Source organism: Tursiops truncatus, chromosome 5, assembly GCF_011762595.2.
Source record: "Tursiops truncatus isolate mTurTru1 chromosome 5, mTurTru1.mat.Y, whole genome shotgun sequence".
Taxonomy (NCBI): domain Eukaryota; kingdom Metazoa; phylum Chordata; class Mammalia; order Artiodactyla; family Delphinidae; genus Tursiops; species Tursiops truncatus.
In genome coordinates, this window is record NC_047038.1 from 127,615,430 (window position 1) to 127,639,040 (window position 23,611).

General features: G+C 35.4%; 1 protein-coding gene across 4 annotated transcripts in view; it reads right to left on the bottom strand.

Moving 5' to 3' along the window:
• CCSER1 (coiled-coil serine rich protein 1) overlaps positions 1–23,611 on the bottom strand; it is a 1,269,753-nt gene that overhangs the window by 411,777 nt on the left and 834,365 nt on the right. For all 4 annotated transcript variants that reach the window (XM_019926423.3, XM_019926422.3, XM_073805586.1 and 1 more), the window contains one exon: positions 1,114–1,158. In XM_019926423.3, coding sequence (XP_019781982.1) covers positions 1,114–1,158 — 45 coding nt within the window. The remainder of the gene's footprint in view (positions 1–1,113; positions 1,159–23,611) is intronic.

Below are 23,611 nucleotides of genomic sequence, written 5' to 3' on the forward strand. Positions count from 1 at the left end.
AAATATAGATAAATCTATCTATATTTCATGTTCTCCAGCTCTTTTGCCAGTGTGAGCCTACTGTTATGCATCCTTCAAAAAGAATAGATTCTTCTGGATGGAAAATAGCAAATAAGCAGAAAGACCCTAAATGACAGGTTTACAAGGAACTAAAATGTCAAATACTAAACACACACAACTGAAAATTAAAAGAGCAAGGAAAGAAGGGGCAAACACCATGTATTAAATACAGAAGAAAAATGTTTCTACAGAAAGAGAAGCCACAGATAGGGAGGAGGGTTACATTTATTTTCTCATTTTATAAGACAAAGTATCTTCACTTTTGCCCCCAAATTATATAAATCTCACCAAAAATAAAATTACCTTTTGGGCAACAAGAAAATATTGATTTACTGAATTAAATATCCCACCATCCCCCTACACCCAACAACCTGAGTCACAAAGTAAAATAGAGCATTTACACATTTAGCCTGGAAAGAATTTTAATCAAGGTGAAGTTAAGCCTGTACATTAGAATTAGAAAATAATATGCATCACATAAACAATATGGTATTATGTTTGGTACTATTAAAAGTTTCCCTTCCTTATAAAGCATCTGGGATAATAATTAAAGGAAGTTTTAGAATCAGTAGTCTTACCAGGGCAACTTCATACCATCTAAAATTGCACACACGCCTAGTAGCATTTGCCAATTGTCTTGGATAGGAGAGTGAAGAATCCCAGATGACATAAAATGTTTCTGTTGCTAGAATTATGTTAATTTCTCAATCAATCATTTTAAATATTGCATGTAACGTTTGCTTAAAAAAGTTTTTTCTGCCCTGTCTAGAGGGCCCTACTGCTATAAAAATCTATTTTAACAGAAACAACACTTGCCTAACCAGAGACCTGGTACTTTCTTCAGTTTCAGAGGAGCAGCACAAATAATACATTTACATAAATATGTATAAAATGTGGTTTGGCCAGAGTAAATGAGATGTATGTTATCATAAATCCTCTCAACACATCCCCGTTGTCATTAACATCCTCAGCATCAGTCAACATCAACAAAATCACCGCAACACTGTAACCATTTTCTCTTCTTCCCCCTCCCTCTCCCTTAGACTTTCTTACCTCTCTCCCTCCTTGTACTGACTCTGGTCTTTTCAGGTTCAAACCCTGAAAGAAAAAAAAAAAAAGAAAAAAAGGAAATATATATATATATATCTCAAAATAGATTATTGATGGCAAAGAAGAAGTAACTAATAATTAGTACTAGTGCAAAGATTTTGAAGTGAAAAAGAATTCATTTAACAAAGAAGATCTGAATGTACATGAATATCTCACACATATGACAATATCTATATCTGAGTAAGTCTCCAAAGGTGGTACCAATGCACTTCTTGCTAAATCCCAGGACCATAAGTAAAAATAATTGCAGCATTGGTGATTACATAGGAAATATTCAGGATTTTTTCTCGTGAAAAGGACTTTCTTCATCTTCTATTGTCATAACTGCTTTCTACACTAAAAGGAGAGCGATTCACCTTAAGTCCCCAGTAAACACTATGCATAATTAAATGGTAAAAGAGTTCATCTTTTTCTTAGCAGGCCTATTGCAAAATATGCTTGTGGCACAGGAGTCTGTCTGTCCATCTATCTATCTTCCCTGGAAATACTGCTATTGAGAAAGCAAAATAATGGAAAAAAAATTTTGCCCCCCTCTAAACATGATAAAAGTTTCAATTCCTGTTATTTTCCATACTGTAGCAGTTTTATATGTGGAAGGAACTATATGAAAATTGCAATAAAATGTGATCTCACAGTACCCAATTCTTCCTTTTTACCTTCCTTCATTTTTGTTACCTTTTATTCTCTTTCCCTCTATCTCTTATCATGTCCTTTAATTACTTTACAATACATATTTATTGTATATGTACCGTGGGCCAGACACCATGCTAGATATTGGGGATATAAGTAATAAATAGTCCTCAAAGTTTAGGAGATCATTGACTAGACACACAAAAGTGAAGGTAAAACTTCAGGAGAATGATGTCAGGTATACAAAATTTTCTCTGAGCCTAAGATGAAAGAGCCTCATTCAGCCTTTGAATGGGCAAACACACAAAGGACCACAGAGGAAGAGCACGTCTAAACAGTGGTGAAGGCTGAAGAGGAAATGCAGAAGATGAACAACATGCAGCAGTCTGAACACCTGACTACTCAATATATGGTGACTGGACTTGTAGCATACCATCACCTGGGAACTCACTTCTAATGCTGACTCCACCCAAGACCAGCTGAGCAAGAATATGTGTTTTAACAAAATTTCCAGGTGATGAACATGCACGTTAGAGTTTGAGAAGCACTGCACTAAGAGGTCTAGGCAAGGCAAGTGGTTTAGTTGGCATATACTGTGAGTTGTGCAAAAAGGAGCAGTGGGGAAATAAGGCCCAAGAGTTGACCAAATTGTGAAGTCTTTCAACAGTAGGAGTTTCGGGCTTCCCTGGTGGCGCAGTGGTTGAGAGTCCACCTGCCGATGCAGGGGACGCGGGTTCGTGCCCCGGTCCGGGAAGATCCCACATGCCGCGGAGCGGCTGGGCCCGTGAGCCATGGCAGCTGAGCCTGCGCGTCCGGAGCCTGTACTCCGCAACGGGAGAGGCCACAACAGTGAGAGGCCCGCATACCGAGGAAAAAAAAAAAAAAAAAAAAAGAGTAGGAGTTTCGACTGTTCTTTAAGCAAATGCTTACTTCGATAGCAGTCTTTGAAAACGGGGGCGTATAACATATCAAGGACAGACATATATGAGAATTTACATATTCTCATAATTTAGTCTTGAACCTACATCTTATTTTCTACTTTTCCTAGAAACACTATCAGAAGAAAAATGGAAAGAATACAAATAAATATTGGGATTTATCTTTATCATAATTTTTTATCTGCCTCTAAATTATGTGACAGAGATTTAGAAACCTTAACAATTTTTCACATTATTATGAATAATTTTGACTTAAGTTAAAGTATTTTTCTATTTCTGATGAAAATCTAAATAGCACATAACCTTAAGTATATACTCTACATTATCTCGATACATCGGGTAAGAAATTGACCTGTAAGACATATATACTAGACTTTATTGTATTTCTAGCTTTATATTTTGGAATTTAAGATTGTAACTGGTTTTTGTTGTCACATTAAGCTGCAGATTTAGAGTGTAATATAAGGAAAATATTCATAAGATAAAGTTTTTTTCATTTGGTGACAGCATTTATGCTTAAAAATGCAAAAGATTATTAAGATCTGAAGAGAAACCAGAGTGTTAATGCTTAAAAGGTTTTCAAGTGGTTTTTAAATTTTTACCTCCTATATAAAACATTTCTTGAATTGTTTAGATGGAAACATATGAACAAAAATATTAACTGAGTCCACTTTGTCTTTTTTAAAATTTTTATTTCATATTGGAGTGTAGTTGATTAACAATGTTGCGTTAGTTTTGGGTGTACAGCAAAAGTGATTCAGTTATTCATATGCATATATCCATTCTTTTTAAAATTCTTTTCCCATTTAGGTTATTACAGAATATTGAGCAGAGTTCCCTGGGCTATACAGTAGGTCCTTGTTGGTTGTCTATTTTAAATATAGCAGGGTGTACATGTCGATCCCAAACTCCCAGTCTATCCCTCCCTGCCACTGTCTCCCCCTGGCAACAATACGTTCAGTCCACTTTGCTTTAAAAAATAGACTATTACTCTACTGACTCTAGAAAAGTCTCTAGAATCAACCTGGCAAACAGTTATTCTTGTAAATAAATGGCAGCCTGATTTCTGAGTTTAGAAAATTATCTACATTTACAGGATACATTTTGAAGAGTCTAAATTTCACACGAACTAAGATATAAAACAAAATCTTAGAACATTTCTTAAACCTGGCAGTGTAGGCTAAAAAATTCTACAGTGGCATTCATGCTCATAACTTTTAGGATTTGGGAAACTGTAATGATGTGCTTCCGAATTTAGACAGATGTGGGCTTAAATCTTCAGTTTGTAACCTTCTTTTGTGTTCTCTCTAACAAATTACATAACATTTCTCAACCTCATCATTTTTTAGTTGAAAACTAATAATAAATATAGTAACTATATCATGTGGTTGCTATGAGGATTAAATTAGATAATATGTGTATAGCACTTAGCAAAGGGTCAGACACAGCATATCCCCAAACAGTAATTGTTATCGCCTCTTCGTATTCTAATTTTTATTATCATTATTATACTTATATAGCACACCTAAATATAAATTTGAGCAAATATCCTGATATTGTGCCTTTCATTTGAAGGATGCAAACTGTCATGCTTTGCTTTAACTCCTTGACATATTAATACTTGTAATGGTGTTTTGAACTTCTTGTCTGTTAATTCTATCATCTGTCACTTCCAGGTCTGTTTTTATTGACTGAATTATTTCCTGGTTACAAGTCACATTTTCCTATGTTTTCTTATGTCCAGTAATGTTTTCATTCATTGCCAGATATTGTGATTTTTATTCTGTGTAGTGCTAGATTTTGTTTATTCCCTTAGAAGGAGTTAGGATTGTTTCTGGCAGATGGTTAAGTTACTTGTGGGTCAGACTAAGCCCTCTGAGGCTTGCTTTAAAAACAGTTTTAGGATGAGACTGAAGTAGTCTTTAGAGTTATCTCTATTACTAAAGCTTGACCCTTTTGTGCTCTCTACTGAACGTTCCAAGTATTCAATGAGGGTTCACTACTCTGGCTGATGGGAATTCAAAAGACTCCCAGACCTGTGAAAGCTCTGGGAATTCTACTTAAAGTTCTCTTGTAATTATTCTTTTCCAGCACTTATTCTTTGCCTAGCCTTATCAAATTTCACTCTACATATGTGAAGACTGTTACTGAAATAAAATTCTCAGAGTAACACCTGTGCAGATTTCTAGAGTTCTTCTCTGTATGTTTCCCTCCTTTCTGGTAATCAGTCTTACAAATCGAAGCTGCCTTGTTCTCTCCAAACTCAGATCTTTGTCTCCTCAACTACAAAATTTAAAGACCCCGTAGTTCTGACTGGGCTGTCCCTCCATGTACCATGGTCCAAAAACTGCCTCCAGACAGAAACCTGGGTATTGCCAAGACTCTCTCTGTTTTCCTTTTCACAGGTATTACAGCGCTTCCCTGTCTGTTTTTTAATGTGTGAGAGTTGTTTTATATGTTTTGCCTAGTCTTCTAACTATTGAATATTACAGTAGGAGGGTAAGTCTTATAACTAGTATTCTTTCATGAATAGAAGCAGAAATCAAGGTAAATATTTTAAGCTTATTTTTTCAAAGGAGAAAGTTGAAGCTTACAAAATTTAAATTATGTGGTCTGAGTACCAGAGCTAGTGAGTACAAAAGCAAAATTTAAACCAATATATTAAGAGCCTAGATACCAAGTTCATTTATTCATTCCTTGGTCAAGTTTCTTTACGTTCACACCAGTCAAAATCTTTAATGTCTTACATACTTATGAACACAGATTTATCATAACATGCAGCTCATGCCTGAGTCATGATTCTTCAAGGCAACACAGTGATTAAGAGGAGAACTTTAAGAAGAAACATACCTATGTGGATGGAATAGGAGCTAGACAGTCAGCATGCCAGCATAGACATGATATACTTTATAAACTTGGTCATAATTTAGGAACCAAATTATTGAAACACCAATCTTGAGGTTGAAGAACTGAGTCAGAGAATCTGACGGCAAGAATTTGGGACCCATATGGGCAGAGGATAATGAGCTAAGAGGATTTCCATATGCTAAAAGGGCTTCAGGCAAGAAGGTGTTTCAATGGAGAAGTCAAATGGTTTACTGTATAATAAGATTCACTAAGAATTCTTGAGGTATAAAGCCCTAACCAATGGCAGGAATTAGTACGAATCCTAGAGTAACATTAAACCTTCAAGTTGGAAGTTCAGGTGGCTTGAGTGGGGAAAGCTGTTAAGGGTGAAATATCAACTTAACTTCCAGCTTCTGCTAGGAAAACTACAGCAATCTTGAGTTTTGCTGTCTCTTATTGATAGCAAATCGGTCAATTTACTTGGAAAGATCAAATCGTATTACCATCCTAATTAAACAAGCAATAACATTTATGACAAATTTTTCAAAAGAAATATTAATCTCAAGGAAACAAAGCCCCTTTTCAGCCCCTTACACATATACTACACAATTTTCTCATTTTAAAATTAAAAAGTACTTGGAATTTTCCAATTTTGTGTAACCTCCACTAAAGCATATATTGAAATAATTCAGAAAGAAATGAATGTTTTAATTCTATTCACTGAGACAATCTGACTCTTAGAAAGACTTGAAGTAGACAAGGAACAGTAAAATTACTTACGTCCATATAGATACATCTGTACACTGGTTGACTCTTAAAATTAATACAAGATTTATAAAATTTTAATTGGTATAAAAACCCACTTCATTACTCTTAAACACAAATGCAATATTTATTCATCATATTTTCAGAAAATCATATCTGAAAGTACCCAAGGAATACAGTTAAGGAAAATGTATTTCCCTTGTTACACATATATTGTCACTATAGAGTATAAACTCTTTGTGTTGATCAAAATTAAGCCCATGAAACCTAACCAAAATGTTATAAATTGTAGGAAGAAAAAATTACCCCAAAGCAAATATTCTGCAATGTGCTAAATTAAGATAGTTTAGTATGCCTTAAAGGGAAAAATCTATTAACTGAATAAAATTGAATTTTCTACCAAAATCTCTCTTGCAGAACAGGATTCAGACACCTGTGTGAACACCCCCAGTAACTATGCTAGGGTATGAGGTCATCTCTGTCTAAAGTATACATAGGGGGGAGATCTCCTTTGTAATGATTACAAATTCTTCCCAAATTGTATCATGTCATAAAGATTTTCCCTGCTTCCCTATAAACAAAAAGTGAGAAATATAGTATCCAGTACCCCTAGATTTGGTTGCTTTATTTTTCCAATATGGACCACTATAGAATGAACAGATAGAATAGACATTTCATTTCTAGCATTCTGGAGATTTCATTGTGATAATTTTCTTAACTGTAGAAGGTAGTTATGATTTAACTGGAAAAAAACAAAATTTTTAAAAGACCTCAAATAACTGTATGGCTTTTACATTTAGCCTCAGCTTTGGAGATACAAGAAAGAACTAGAAGGAAGTTTAAATAACATGTAGTTCAATCTCTTCATTTGACAGATGAGGGGGCTCGCAGCAGGGAACTTAACTTACAAGTGGCAGACTTGGGGCTTGAACTCTAGTCATTGGGTCCCAAATCAAGGACTAATTATTACCAGTTATAAAAATAACTAGTATTTCGGGGGTGATCTCTGTGTGTCAAGCACTGCTCCAAGTGTCTTCCCTGCATTAATTCAATTCTTATGATAATTCATGTTATTGCAGCTATGGTATATGGCCCCCAAAAGAATGGCAAGAATGTTGTTAAACACTTCTGGCCTTCCTGCTTCTTACCACTACATTTCTTCTTAAACAGTGGTATCATTTTGGGAAGAAAAGCACAGTCTTGGAAGATGAGAACAATGTTCAACTCTGGGTTTTGGTCCACCTATCAAGAAAATGATGTGGGAGTGGAAGGATATAGAGGGCTGTACTGGATGATCCCTGTAGAGCTTTAAAATCTAATATCTGTGCTATGTTTTAATTTTTAAGACAGGCAATCTGGTTCTCTTACAGGTTCTTGCTATGCATTTTTCTATGTTGTACGGCTTCGTGGTGAGACTGATGAAACTATTCAAGAAGTTAAGAAATCCCAATGAGTTTGAAAACAGCCTGATAAACCTATTGTCAACCTTGTTCGGTTCCTAAATCCTGGTTTTCTTAATTTGGATATCTACTTTTTCATCTATCAGCTTGCTGCACAGACTTTAAATTCAGTGTCAAGTTTCAGTTATATTGCTGATAAAAAAATCTTTAGTTGTATATGTGGATTTCTAACCTTAGCCGTATCTAGGATTGATTTTGTAAGTGATAGTATTGAGATGTGTGACTAGTTATAGGTTTACAGAATATACTCAGAAACTTTCCCAAGGCTGCTGAACCTACTTAAAAACTCCAAGAATTCACTCTTATGTATAATTTCCAGTCTTCCTTTAAAGTTAGTGAACATAGTTTAAATATTCATTGTGAGTCTCATCTCTTTTTTAGCCATTATATTGGAAAAACTTTTTTCTTATACTGAAATTATGTCACAGAGAGATTTGTATTCGCCTGTTTGAAAATTCTACAGTTCATCAGGATTTGAGCTAAAATCCATCCAAAGACAAAAACAAGAGCCAAATGTAAAAACTTATCGAACTCTGGTTTTCTTTTTGAAGTTAGTCATTCTAGTCATCTTTGATACTCTATACCATAATATCTGTAATCCATTCACTGGAAACTTTGAATTGCTCTTCATTTCCCTTTTTAAAAACCAAGATATGTCATTGTTTTCAGGGACTCCACCATTCTTCTGACATTTTAAAAATGGAAAATCATCCCATATTTGTAAAATAATGTTGTAACTATATCACAGGATACTTCTAAATGTACACATATACATATTACAAAAATGGTATACATTTGTTGAATTTTTACTAGATGACAGGCATTATGCTGAGCACTTTACATGACTTATTTTTTAATTCCTCACAATTATGTTGCAGATATCACTACTAATTCCTATTTTGGGCATCGGGTCATTGAGGCAGAGAGGTTAATTAACTTGCCCAAACAGACACAGCTAGAAGGAGGTGGAGTTAATTATTGAACCCAGAATATCTGATTACAGAGCTCCTTTTGCAACCACTACACATAGTACCTTCAAAAAGTAACTATTACTTTATGTCTTGTGTGTATGAGATGAATATCTAATATGAATTAGATCAATGTGTTTAATAAATGAATGAGTAACCCATTAGTTGAGTAAACCTAATCCCAGACTTATATTAAAGTTCACCTAAACCAAGTTGTTTTTACATATTGAAGAAGTAAATGCAAGATAAATTCTTGGTTTTGAATTCATTTAGGATTTGGAAATAACTGTGAGAAAAAAGTTAAAGTAAATGAGATTGGATTCCAGAGTTCCTAATTTCTTGGAAAGAAATGTAAAATTCAACTGAAATACTTCCTGGGACAAAGATTAAAAGAAAATTAATGTAACTATGTGGGCACAAATAACATTTCATAGAGTTTGTCTGTGATTATCATTGCTCTAGGCTATCTTAAATATTAAACAAGTATAGTACCTCTACACCTCCAGTTTTCTAGAAGTTCTCATCTTGGTGTACTGCATAAGTTAAATTTCTTCTGCTCCAGGGACTTGGGTTCTCATTTTTTATGAGCTTATATACAATGAAATTTGCCCTGAAACTAGAATATTCCCAGTATTTCTGATGTTCACAGCTGGGTGGTCATTTGTGATGAAGGTGTCTTTTCATTTCCGATATGAGACTAATCAACAACATAGAATTTCTACTATGCTTTTAGGTAATATTATTTCTGACAACCTCCATCTTTTATTCTAATTCTTAAATAGAAAGTGAAAGACATAGTTTCAGAAAATAAGTAATCCCAAATATTGCCAGTGAAAGGTGTACTGCTTTAGAATCCCCTAGTGGTGGTAAACATCAGGCCAACTGTGAATTTAAACAGATATGGACAGGATTAGCACCTAATGTGTGGGATGCGGCATCGTGAAATATTTGAAAATTTATCCCTTGATTAGGCTAAGCTAATTGAATCATTAATCTGTTTAGTAAGCTGTCTTTTATATTCTTACTACAGAACATAAAAAGAGAGAATGTACTAAAGTAGTTCAAGAGAGAGGACTAAGAGACAGAATATGTTTATCTATCAATCTATCTGCCTATAACTTCTGACTCCACCTCTTTCTAAATCCAAATCCACCCCCATCACTCTTTTTTTTTTTTTTTTTTTTTTGTGGTACGCGGGCCTTTCACTGCTGTGGCCCCTCCCGTTGCGGAGCACAGGCTCCGGACGCGCAGGCTCAGCTGCCATGGCTCACGGGCGCAGCCGCTCCGCGGCATGTGGGATCTTCCCGGACCGGGGCACGAACCTGTGTCCCCTGCATCGGCAGGTGGACTCTCAACCACTGCGCCATCAGGGAAGTCCTCCCATCACTCTTTTACAGAATCTGGTGCTCTTGATAGTCCCTGTCCACGTCAAACATTCTTCTAACATAGACTTTTGGACCAGGTGCTCATCCCAGCGGGAACTCTCTCTAGATATCTGCATGTCCAAATCCCACAGTTTCTCAAGTTTTTGCTTATATCCTACCTTCTCAGTGAGGTATACTTTATCCCCCTATTTAATATTATAGTCTACTGCCTACTTCACTTCCAGGGACACTTACAATCTTTTAATATACTGTATACATTTATTATTATAGTATATTACCTATCTTCCCACATTAGCATTTAAGGGCTAAAAAGACAAGGTTCAGATCTTTGCTATGTTTTCTAAATTATCCCAATTGTTCAAACAGTGCCTGGAGCATGGTAAGTGCTTAGTAAGTATTTAAATGTTTGTTGAATAAGTGCAAATAGTGCATTAGGTTCCTGCTTCCATTTACATGGCAAGAATAGATTTAAATAATTTTTTCCTCCACTATCAGATTTTGGGTGCAGAGAGTAATAACAGAGTTCAACTTATTTGTACCAGAATAAGATCTGAATGGAGATATTTTTAACTACTTCCTTTGATCCTTGTGTTACCAGATTTTTGCCTGGGCATATTCTGAGGCACTTTTAAAAAAAGTCGAGCAATAAATGTCCATCAACAGAGGAATAAAGAAGATGTGGTACATATATACAATGGAATATTATTCAGCCATAAAAAAGAATGAAATAATGCCATTTGCAGCAACATGGATGGACCTAGAGATTATTACACTAACTGAAGTCAGAGAAAGACAAATATTATATAATATCACTCATATGTGGAATCTAATTTTAAAAAATGATACAAATGAACTTATTTACAAAAAAGAAATAGAGTCACAGATTTCAAAAACAAACCTATAGTTACCAAAGGGGAAATGTGGGGAGGAAGGATAAATTAGGAGCTTGGGATAACATACACACACTACTATACATAAAATAGATAACCAACAAGGACCTACTGTATAGCACAGGGAACTATACTCAGTATTGTATAATAACCTATATGGGCAAAGTATCTGAAAGAATCTGAAAAGAATGAATATATATATTTGTATAACTGAATCAATTTGCTGTATACCTGAAACTAACACAAAATTGCAAATGAACTATACTCCAATGAAATAAAAAGTCAAGCGAGCAATTAGGAGTTAATTAGTAATAGGATATCCACTTCCATTTTTTGTCTTTCAAAAGCAACAAAATGAGTTAAGTGTTTCCCTTATTAATTACTTGCCTTTTAAATATGTCTATTAATTTGAGTACTGTGGCTTTCATACATTTTAAGAGGAATAGGTTGTATCTTTTATTATTTGTTTGTTTTAGCTAAGCAAAGAAATGTTCTAGAAACACCTTAAGACTCTTAATTCCCTAGGTTTCTAGGTACAGGAACATTTGTGTGCATGTTTTGATTATATAGGGAAAATAATTATTTTAGCTATTAAAATAATTTGAAACCAAATCATCCATCATCCTTTTATTCTCTAGTAGTCATACAAAGGCTATTTCTTTACCACTGATGCAACTCATAAAAAGCTTTCTTCAACTCAATCTTTCAGGAGGAAACTCTCTCTTTCAGGAGAGTTTGAGATTTCAGGTAGAGTTATGTTTAAATGTTATATATTCTAAACTTGCCATCTTATTAATAAATAGTTTTTCTTATTCTTCCTTCCCTTTCACTCTCTTTAGCTATGCCATTTCTTACAAGGAACCTTCTAAAAGAACTATCACATCTCCCCTCCCCCCAAGTCTGGTGCTAACACATTTCTTCACCCACACTTACACACAAAGAGATCTGGGTAATGTCAGGCATTTTAGCAAAAGAAGTTTAAAGGACTCTTGAATACATTGGATTTGAGGGATTAAAAGGACCACCATCCTTATAATGAATACCATTAATTCATATAGTTAAAAGAATCTGCCCAAAGATACCTAATAAAATATTATGGGTACAGGTTTTCCACTTTACGTGCCACCCTTCCACAAGAATTATCTAAAGCACATAACTGATACATTTTCAAAGATAGCTCATTATCTTTCCCAAAGCTTTCTTTGAATCTTTATTGCTAATGATGTCTTGCAGATGACATTTAGAGTTGCTATTTATAACAACCAACAAAAATGCTCAAATGCTTTTGGGAGCTTTTCACTATTAATCTAAACTTTTCATCCAAAAATTCTTTGAACTCATGAAGATCTTCAATCATTTGAGCCTACCACTTTCTCATTCAGTTTCCCTCTAATTTCCATCTTTTTCAGCATAGCATCCAAGGAACAGGGTTATCATCAGGCTGATACACAAACCTTTCAACTTTTTGGATCCTTTCTTCCTCTGTTGTACACTTCCCTAGCAAAGCTAAACTCTGATATCATCTATATAAGATATAACTGCACCTAATAACTAACTATGTGTTGCTGGAGAAAAACAGACTGTTGTGTTTAAATTTATGATCACAAATTCGAAATTTGCTCTCAGCATTTTCTGAAAATCTGAATCTTTACTGCTTTCAACATTTTATACCAGCTATTACCTTCTTGTAATCATCTCCACCCACAATCTTCATACGTTTATACGGTTACCTTCTTGCCACTACTATATTTAAAAATAAATAACCAACAAGGATCTATTCTATAGCACAGGAAACACTGCTCAATATTCTGCAATAACCTAAATGGGAAAATAATTTGAAAAAGATACATATATATGTATAACTGAATCACTTTGCTGCACACCTGAAACTAACACAACACTGTTAGTCAACTATGCTCCAACATAAAATAAAAATGTTTAAAAATAAATAAATAAATAAATAAAATGTTCATTTACTCTTTTTTTGTAAATATGGTATTAACATATAGACACTAACATTTGCAATTCATTCAGAAAAAAATTAATTGAATAAATTCACTTGTTCCTTTTTCTCACTGACCTTGGGATATTACTTAAACCTCAGAGATCACATTTCTTTTTCAGGAAAATTAGAAAATTGGACTAGTCCTAAATATCTCTTTTAGCTCTAAAACACTGAAATTTTCTGTTCTTCTAGAAAATTGTTTTAAATCTCTCAATTTTAATATTTGAGCTTTGTTATCTAATCAGTTTCAACTCAAGAATTTTATCAATAATTGTGGCCTCTGCCTGTCTCAGTGCTTTTCTTTAAAAATCTCCCTCAACTGTTCTAAGAGCTCTTCAAAATATTAAACAAGTAACCAGTGCCAGCATAAGTGCATTTTTTAAACTTTGCTGTATTAATTTATATTTTTAATAATTACTACCTTGTAAATTGGCATAGTTTCCAGCATATCCATTTTGTTTCCACTTTTAAACATAGTATTCATAATGTACAACTCTATACTGTCTGAACAACTCTACTGAAGACTCAGTATTAAACAAATAAATCAGATTGTGTCAACATCCATTGCTGGAAATCTTAGTTTATTAAATGTGCTTATTTCTGTCATTATTAATTTCTAGGAACAGCTAAACAGACCAGAAAAATAAATATGTAGTCTCAGACAGCAAGTCAGAAAATCACCATCGCTTAAATTTTCACCTGACAGATCAACATTCCATAGTGTAATTTAATGTCTTCTCAAACCCAAAGACCTACCTGAAAATAAAATGACAATTTCCATTTCCCTATAGTATCTATTCTAATTTAACTGCATGTTCATCATGAATTTCTGGAAATTGGATCTCGCTTAGAAATCTATAAACATTAGGAAGACAATGTTACAACTATTTGGGATATATTTTTATACTCTCAATCTGATAAAATAACAACTTTCAAAAGTCAGGTGATGCTTTAAATATATAAATTGCAATCATCAGATTTCTATTTGAACTAGTCCAGTGATTTATTATAGTAAAAAGAAGCTAATTAAATAAATTCTATGGCTACATTTGGCAAGTATTAGCCAGGATGTACCAGTTGGGAAGATGAAGTCTGAAATTAAATACTGTGTATTAACTCTAATGATACTGTTCTCCAATTTATTCAGCTTGAAAGTGTAGCCAGGGAAGTGTTAGCCTCTGTTCCTCATGAGATAGCAGTCTGACCAGGGGAAGGTCTGGAGTTATTTGTATGACAGAGAACTGGTCAGAAATGGTATTTTTTAGTCTTAAGGACTTCAAACCAGTGTTTAGCTTTTCCAATCAGGAATGTGAAAACCTGTAAGAGACTCTGAAACACCTTAGGGTCTCCCTTCCTACCCACCCTGCCCCACCATCACCAAGGGTGCAGTTTACCTTAAAGAGAGAGGAGAAACAAAGTCTTAGTGCAGCAATGTTTGTGCTCACATATGCTATCCATCTGCTGATGGCCATTTAACCCACTGACCCCTCACTTTTATTTTCTGGCTTATTCATTCACCCAACAAATATTGTTCTGCGTGCCTACTATGTGCCAGGTCCTAGTCTATGCGTTGGGCCAAGAGAGATAAGGTATATTTCTTTTGGTGCTTACCTTGAACTATTTTATGGATATGTAATTTACATAAAGATTTATGGAATGTTACCACTGGGAAAAAAAAAGCTTAAGAAATCATTTAGCCCTTTTTCCTTATTTTATTAATATTTGTGAGGAAACTGAGGCCAGCCTATAGATAGGGAATATGCCTGCTCAAGATTACACAGTTAGTGACCATAGTATATACGATGCCAGTATCTAGATATCTACTTCTCTAGATATCTCTAAAGATAATTACTTATGGACCTCTGTTTTTTAAAATGTTCCTAGCCTCTTATCCTCTTCACTATGTTCTGTTTATTATTTTACTGTGTGACCTGGTTGAGAAAGTTATACTTTTCAGTTTGCCCTCTTCTGAGTCACCTTCAATTTCAGGTTCTTTAATTGTTACCTGACACCATAGGAACAATCTGGGCTGCAAAGGAGGCCAGGTGAATGCCCAAGGTTTACTGCACTGTGCTTCATTTCTCTTCTGTCACTAACTGGGAGACCATTTGGCAACAGTTGACTCAGAGCCTTAAGATAATTAGTTCTTCCTCAGAGTGGCATGACTTTTAAGGAGGGAAGTATGCAACATTTGTTCCAAAACCCAAATCTATCATTTGTAGAATGTGACCCATTTTGGTGGCTCTTTGATATTTTAGAAAATAGTTTACACGAATAATGTCCTCAATAATGTGGTCTCCTTACATCTTATTTCTGAATTATTTCTAATACCATTCAAAGCACATCTTGTCCCAATTGAAGGGAAACAAAGAAACAAAAAAAACTGGATGGGAAAATATAAAATACTACAAAACAAATAAAATAAAAGATAATTTTAAAGTAAATGAATAATGTTTAATACAGTAATTACACACTTTATATATTTTAGTTTTTATAGATGTAAGTACACTTAGCACCTAATATTTAGAATATATCACTACATTTTGAACCTTAACATTTTAACTCAGTCACATTAATGTAGGAAGCCATATTTAACTATGAGTTCTAAAAAGATGAATATAAAACTTTCAGTATAACTGGGTAAGAAATTATTTACAATTGCTACACATTTTGTATATCAGATAATAATCTAAGCTCAATGAAGTTGAAACCTTCATTATGTGTAGTATAATTCCTCAAGAAATTTGCTTAAAAATAGGACAATCAGGTCTTCCTAAACTTTTTTAATTGTTCTTTACTGCATACATAAGAAGTCAAAAATCAGATTTATATGGACATTAAAAAATAAAGAAATTGTGATTAATAATAAGAAATATATATATTTTGGTCTTCACAGTTTTTGGCACACAGATTTTTTTTTAAACATCTTTGTTGGAGTATAGTTACTTTACAATGGTCTATTAGTTTCTGCTGTACAACAAAGTGTATCAGGTATATGTATACATATATCCCCATATCCCCTCCCTCTTGCGTCTCCCTCCCCCCGCCATCCCATTCCTCTAGGTGGTCACAAAGCACCAAGCTGATCTCCCTGTGCCATGCGGCTGCTTCCCACTAACTATCTATTTTACATTTGGTAGTGTATATATGTCAATGCCACTCTCTCACTTCATCCCAGCTTACCCTTCCCCCTCCCAGTGTCCTTAAGTCCATTCTCTACATCTGCATCTTTATTCCTGACCTGCCCCTATGTTTTTCAGAACCTTCTTTTTTTTTTTTTAGATTCCATATATATGTGTTAACATACGGTATTTGTTTTTCTCTTTCTGACCTACTTCACTCTGTATGACAGTCTCTAGGTCCATCCACCTCATTACAAATAACTCAGTTGGATTCCTTTTTATGGCTGAGTAATATTCCATGTATATATGTGCCACATCTTCTTTATCCATTCATCTGTTGATGGACACTTACGTTGCTTCCATGTCCTGGCTATTGTAAATAGAGCTGCAATGAACATTTTGGTACATGACTCTTTTTTGAATTAAAGTTTTCTCAGGGTATATGCCCAGTACTGGGATTGCTGGGTTGTATGGAAGTTCCTTAAAAAACTAAAAATAGAACTACTGTTCTCCATGGTGGCTGTATCAATCTACATTCCCACCAACAGTGCAAGAGGGGGATCCCTTTTCTCCACACCCCCTCCAGCATTTATTGTTTGTAGATTTTTTGATGATGGCCATTCTGTCCAGTGTGAGTTGATATCTCATTGTAGTTTTGATTTGCATTTCTCTAATGATTAGTGATGCTGAGTATCCTTTAATGTGTTCATTGGCAATCTGTATATCTTCTATGGAGAAATGTCTATCTAGGTCTTCTGCCCATTTTTTGATTGGGTTGTTTATTTTTTGGATATTGAGCTGCATGAGCTGCTTGCATATTTTGGAGATTAATTCTTTGTCACTGTTTTGTTTGCAAATATTTTCTCCCATTCTGAGGGTTGTCTTTTCGTCTTATTTATGGTTTCCTTTTCTGTGCAAAAGCTTTTAAGTTTCATTAGGACCCATTTGTTTATTTTTGTTTTTATTTCCCTTTCTCTAGGAGGTGGGTGAAAAGGATCTTGCTGTGATTTATGTCATAGAGTGTTCTGCCTATGTTTTCCTCTAAGAGTTTTATAGTGTCTGGTCCTACATTTAGGTCTTTAATCCATTTGGAGTTTATTTTTGTGTATGGTGTTAGGGAATGTTCTAATTTCATTCTTTTACATGCAGCTGTCCAGTTTTCCCAGCACCACTTACTGAAGAGGCTGTCTTCTTTTCATTGCATATTCCTGCCTCCTTTATTAAAGATAAGGTGACCATATGTGTATGGGTTTATCTCTGGGCTTTCTATCCTGTTCCATTGATCTATATTTCTACTTTTGTGCCAGTACCATACTGTCTTGATTACTGTAGCTTTATAGTACATTTTGAAGTCAGGGAGCCTGATTCCTCCAGCTCCATTTTTCTTTCTCAAGATTGCTTTGGCTATTCAGGGTCTTTTGTGTTTCCATACAAACTGCGAAGTTTTTTGTTCTAGTTCCGTGAAAAATGCCATTGGTAGTTTGATAGGGATTGCACTGAATCTGTAAATTGCTTTGGGATGTATAGTCATTTTCACAATGTTGATTCTTCCAAACCAAGAACACGGTATATCTCTTCATCAGTGTGTATCATCTTTGACTTCTTTCATCAGTGTCTTATAGTTTTCTGCATAGATGTATTTTGTCTCCTTAGGTGGGTTTATTCCTAGGTATTTTATTCTTTTTGTTGCAATGGCAAATGGGAATTTTCCCTTAATTTCTCTTCCAGATTTTTCATCATTAGTGTATAGGAATGCAAGAGATTTCTGTACATTAATTTTGTATCCTTCTACTTTACCAAGTTCGTTGGTTAGCTCTAGAAGTTTTCTGGTAGCATATTTAGGATTCTCTATGTATAGTATCATGTCATCTGCAGTGACAGTTTTACTTCTTCTCTTCCAATTTGGATTCCTTTCATTTCTTTTTCTTCTCTGATTGCTGTGGCTAAAACTTCCAAAACTATGTTGAATAAGAGTGGTGAGAGTGGGCAATCTTGTCTTGTTCCTGATCTTAGTGGAAATGGTTTCAGTTTTTCACCATTGAGAATGATGCTGGCTGTGGGTTTGTCATATATGGCCTTTATTATGTTGAGGTAAGTTCCCTCTATGCCTACTTTCTGGATGGTTTTTACCATAAATGAATGTTGAATTTTGTTGAAAGTTTTTTCTTCATCTATTGAGATGATCATATGGTTTTTCCCCTTCAATTTGTTAATATGGTTTATCACATAGATTGATTTGCGTATACTGAAGAATCCTTGCATTCCTGAGATAAACCCCACTTGATCATGGTGTATGATCCTCTTAATGTGCTGATGGATTCTGTTTGCTAGTATTCTGTTGAAGTTTTTTGTATCTATGTTCATCAGTGTTATTGGCCTGTTGTTTTCTTTTTTTGTGACATCTTTGTCTGGTTTTGGTATCAGGGTGATAGTGGCCTTGTAAAATGAGTTTGGGAGTGTTCCTCCCTCTGCTATATTTTGGAAGAGTTTGAGAAGGACAGGTGTTAGCTCTTCTCTAAATGTTTGATAGAACTTGCCTGTGAAGCCATCTGGTCCTGGGCTTTTGTTGTTGGAAGATTTTAAATCACAGTTTCAATTTCAGTGCTTGTGATTTTTCTGTTTATATTTTCTATTTCTTCCTGGTTCAGTCTCAGAAGGTTGTGCTTTCCTAAGAATTTGTCCATTTCTTCCAGATTGCCCATTTTATTGGCATATAGTTGCTTGTAGTAATCTCTCATGATCCTTTGTATTTCTGCAGTATTAGTTGTTACTTCTCCTTTTTCATTTTTAATTCTACTGAGTCTTCCGTTTTTTTCTTGATGAGTCTAGCTAATGGTTTATCAATTTTGTTTAATTCTCAAAGAACCAGCTTCTAGTTTTATTGATCTTTGCTATTGTTTCCTTCATTTCTTTTCCATTTATTTCTGATCTGATCCTTATGATATATTTCCTTCTGCTAACTTCGGGGGGTTTTTTGTTCTTCTTTCTCCAATTGATTTAGGTGCAAGTTTGGGCTGTTTAGTTGAGATTTTTCTTGTTTCTTGAGGTAGGACTGTATTGCTATAAACTTCCCTCTTAGAAGTGTTTTGCTGCATCCCATAGGTTTTTGGTCATTGTGTTTTCATTGTCATTTGTTTCTAAGTATTTTTTGATTTCCTCTTTGATTTCTTCAGAGATCTCTTGGTTATTTAGTAGTGTTTTGTTTAGCCTCCATGTGTTTGTACATTTTACATTTTTTCCCTGTAATTGATATCAAGTCTTCTAGCATTGTGGTTGGAAAAGATACTTGATATGATTTCAATTTTCTTAAATTTACCAAGGCTTGATTTGTGACCCAAGATATGATCGATCCTGGAGAATGTTCCATGAGCACTTGAAAAGAAAGTGTATTCTGTTGTTTGAATTGAATGTCCTATAAATATCAATTAAGTCTATCTTGTTTAACATATCATTTAAAGCTTGGGTATCCTTATTTATTTTCGTTTTGGATGATCTGTCCATTGGTGAAAGTGGGGTGTTAAAGTGCCTTACTATTATTGTGTTACTGTCGATTTCCCCTTTTATGGTTGTTAGCACTTGCCTTATGTATTGAGGTGCTCCTGTGTTGGGTGAATAAATATTTACAATTGTTATATCTTCTTCTTGTATTGATCCCTTGATCATTATGTACTATGCTTCTTTGTCTCTTGTAAGCCTTTATTTTAAAGTCTATTTTTTCTGATATAAGAATCGCTAATCCAGCTTTCTTTTGATTTGCATTTGCATGGAATATCTTTTTCCATTCCATCACTTTCAGTCTGTATGTGTCTCTAGGTCTGAAGTGGGTCTCTTGTAGACAGCATATATACGGGTCTGGGTTTTATATCCATTCAGCCAGTCTATGTCTTTTGGTTGGAGCATTTTATCCATTTACATTTAAGGTAATTATCGATATGTATGTTCCTATTCCCATTTTCTTAATTGTTTTGAGTTTGTTATTGTAGGTCTTTTCCTTCATTTGTGTTTCTAGCCTAGAGAAGTTCCTTTAGCATTTGTTGTAAAGCTGGTTTTGTGGTGCTGAAGTCTCTTAACCCTTGCTTGTTTGTAAAGGTTTTAATTTCTCCGTCGAACCTGAATGAGATCCTTGCTGGGTAGAGTAATCTTGGTTGTACGTTGTTCCCTTTCATCACTTTAAGTATGTCCTGCCAGTCCCTTCTGGCTTGCAGAGCTTCTGCTGAAAGATCAGCTGTTAACCTTATGGGGATTCCCTTGTATGTTATTTGTTGCTCTTCCCTTGTTGCTTTTAATATTTTTTCTTTAATTTTTGATAGCTTGATTAATATGTGTCTTGGCATATTTCTCCTTAGATTTATCCTGTATGGGACTCTCTCTGCCTCCTGGATTTGATTGAGTATCTCCTCTCCCATATAGGGACGTTCTCAACTATAATCTCTTCAAATATTTTCTCAGTCCCTTTCTTTTTCTCTTCTTCTTCTGGACCCCTAAAATTCAAATGTTGGTGCATTTAATGTTGTCCCAGTGGTCTCAGAGACTGTCCTCAATTCTTTTCATTCTTTTTCCTTTATTCTGCTTTGTGGTAGTTATTTCCACTCTGATTTTCCAGGTCACTTATCCATTCTTTGCCTCAGTTATTCTGCTATTGATTCCTTCTAGAGAATTTTAAATTTCATTTATTGTGTTGTTCATCATTGTTTGTTTGGTCTTTAGTTCTTCTAGGTCCTTGTTAAACGTTTCTTGTATTTTCTGCATTCTATTTCCAAGATTTTGGATCATCTTTAGTATCATTACTCTGAATTCTTTTTCAGGTAGATTGCCTATTTCCTCTTCATTTGTTTGGGTTTTTACCTTTATCCTTCATCTGCTGTGTATTTCTCTGTCTTCTCATTTTGCTTACTTTATTGTGTTTGGGGTCTCCTTTTCACAGGCTGCAGGTTCGTAGTTCCTGTTGTTTTTGGTGTCTGCCCCCAGTGGGTAAAGTTGGTTCAGTGGCTTGTGTAGGCTTCCTGGTGGAGGGGACTGGTGCCTGTATTCTGGTGGATGAGGCTGGATCTAGTTTTCTGGTGGGCAGGACTGTGTCCGGTGGTGTGTTTTGGGGTGTCTGTGAACTTACTATGATTTTAGGTAGCCTCTCTGCTAATGGGTGGGGTTGTGTTCCTGTCTTGATAGTTGTTTGGCATGGGGTGTCCAGCACTGAAGTTTGTTGGTCGTTGAGTGGAGCTGGGTCTTACCGTTGAGACGGAGATCTCTGGATGATCTCTCGTTGATTGATAATACAAGGGGCCAGGATGTCTCTGGTGGACCAATGCCCTGAACTCAGCTCTCCCACATCAGAGGCTCAGGCCTGACTCCCGGCTGGAGCACCAAGACCCTGGCAGCCACACAGCCAGGTACTGGGGAGTTTCTTGCCTTTGGGGAAGTCTGAGGTTTTCTGCCAGCGTTCAGTAAGGCATTCTGTAGGAGTTGTTCTTTTTTTTTTTTTTTTTTTTTTTTTTGCGGTATGTGGGCCTCTCACTGTTGTGGCCTCTCCCGTTGCGGAGCACAGGCTCCGGATGCGCAGGCCCAGCGGCCATGGATCACGGGCCCAGCCACTCCATGGCATGTGGGATACTCCCGGACTGGGGCACGAACCCATGTCCCCTGCATCGGCAGGCGGACTCTCAACCACTGCGCCATCAGGGAAGCCCTAGATGTATTTTTGATGTATTTGTGGGGAGGAAGGTGATCTCCATGTCTTAGTACTCCACCATCTTGAAGGTTCTCTCCCTGGCACACAGCTGTTAAAAACTTTGTAATTTCCTAAGTGATAAAGATGAATGCAAATGCTATCACATTATTTCCTGATATTGTGGAAAATCATTTGCTTCTTAATAGCCAATAACTCTACTTTCCTGATAGAAATTGAGGAAACCAATCCCTTTGATATGGAATTCAAAACCCTTGCAACCTTGGCTCTGTTCACTTGTCTGACCTCCTTTATAATTAATATTGAGATAATTAATGTTAATGTATGATTAACATTAATTAATAATGTATTATAATGTATGATTGTAACTTTTATTATTATGTTAACTGTATAATAATGTATATTATTGTGTCCCACTACAGTGTACATCAAAGTACTCATATCTTGTATGAATGCTCCTAGTATCTTGCACATTCAGGGTGCTCTGTGTTTGCTCCCTCTAGCAAAAATGTCATTGTACTCTCTTTTCCACAGAAACCTTTCAGGATGATAGAGCTTAAATGTCACTACGTCCTGGGGCTGTCTTAAATCTTTTTAAAGAAAATTCATATTTCCTTTTCTTACACTTTCTTAATCTTTTGAACACTTATTAAATCATTTACCATGGTTTACTCTATATGTTAAATATCCATGTTCATCCCTCTCAACCACTAAAGACTTAGGTTTACAAAAGCACTGTACTTGGTTTTTATTTTTTGTGTGTGTGCTGTACAGAACAGGCAAACAGACCATAATAAATGTGTGTTCCTGAGTTATAGTTAACCATCCTGATTTGTGCTGTCTTTACAAAGTGGATGAAATTCTGCAAAAAATATTGGAAACGTGGACTTATACTATTAGGATTCTTCTACTGATAACAGAAGACTACTGCCATTATTTGGTGTTCTTTCTCATATTATAATTATATATTTTGATTCAAAATCCTGCTGTATTCTACTGTCCTCCCACATACTGGCACTATAAAGTGTAGAGGACAGAGTTAACACAGCAGTCCAGTATCACTCTTTAGAAGAACCTACTTGCAGAGCTGGTCCTGGGCTGATTTTGGGGAGCTTGTCTTTTGATCTTCCCTACACTGTTAAGGCTCTTTTGATTGACTGAGGTACTGAATTCACTGTATCAGCCTGACCTATGGTGAACTCTGCCTTCCTTCTGGGAATCTGGAATTGCTATCATTGTGGCTGATCACAGGGGCAGAGAGTGCCTATATGATTAGCTCCCACTGAAGCCCACGGACTGAGTTTCTAGCAGGCTTTCCTGGGCAGAAACTGCAGGTGCGTTCCTGTATTTAACATTCCCTGTGGCACCCCAAGAGGAAAGACTTTCCAAATTCTTTGGATGGATTCCTCCAGACTCTGTCCAATCTTTTCCCTTAATCCTGTTGTGAATCCTTTCACTGTAATATTAACCTTAGCCATGAGTACAATTGTGTCTGAGTTCTGTGAGTCCTTCTGGTGAATTACCAACATGTAGATATTCTTGGAACTCATGAAACAGGAAGGAACTATTTAAATACTGTCTTGTTACTTTTTTTGGCAAACTTCTTCCAATTGTTGGGATACTCTCATTACAAAAGATGAATAACCAACTATTACACAGAAAAATTAATTGTCCTCTATATCTCCTAATACTTCATTCTTCTATCAGCAATTCCTATTTGCTCACAACAATGGCATAGTTTAAGCATG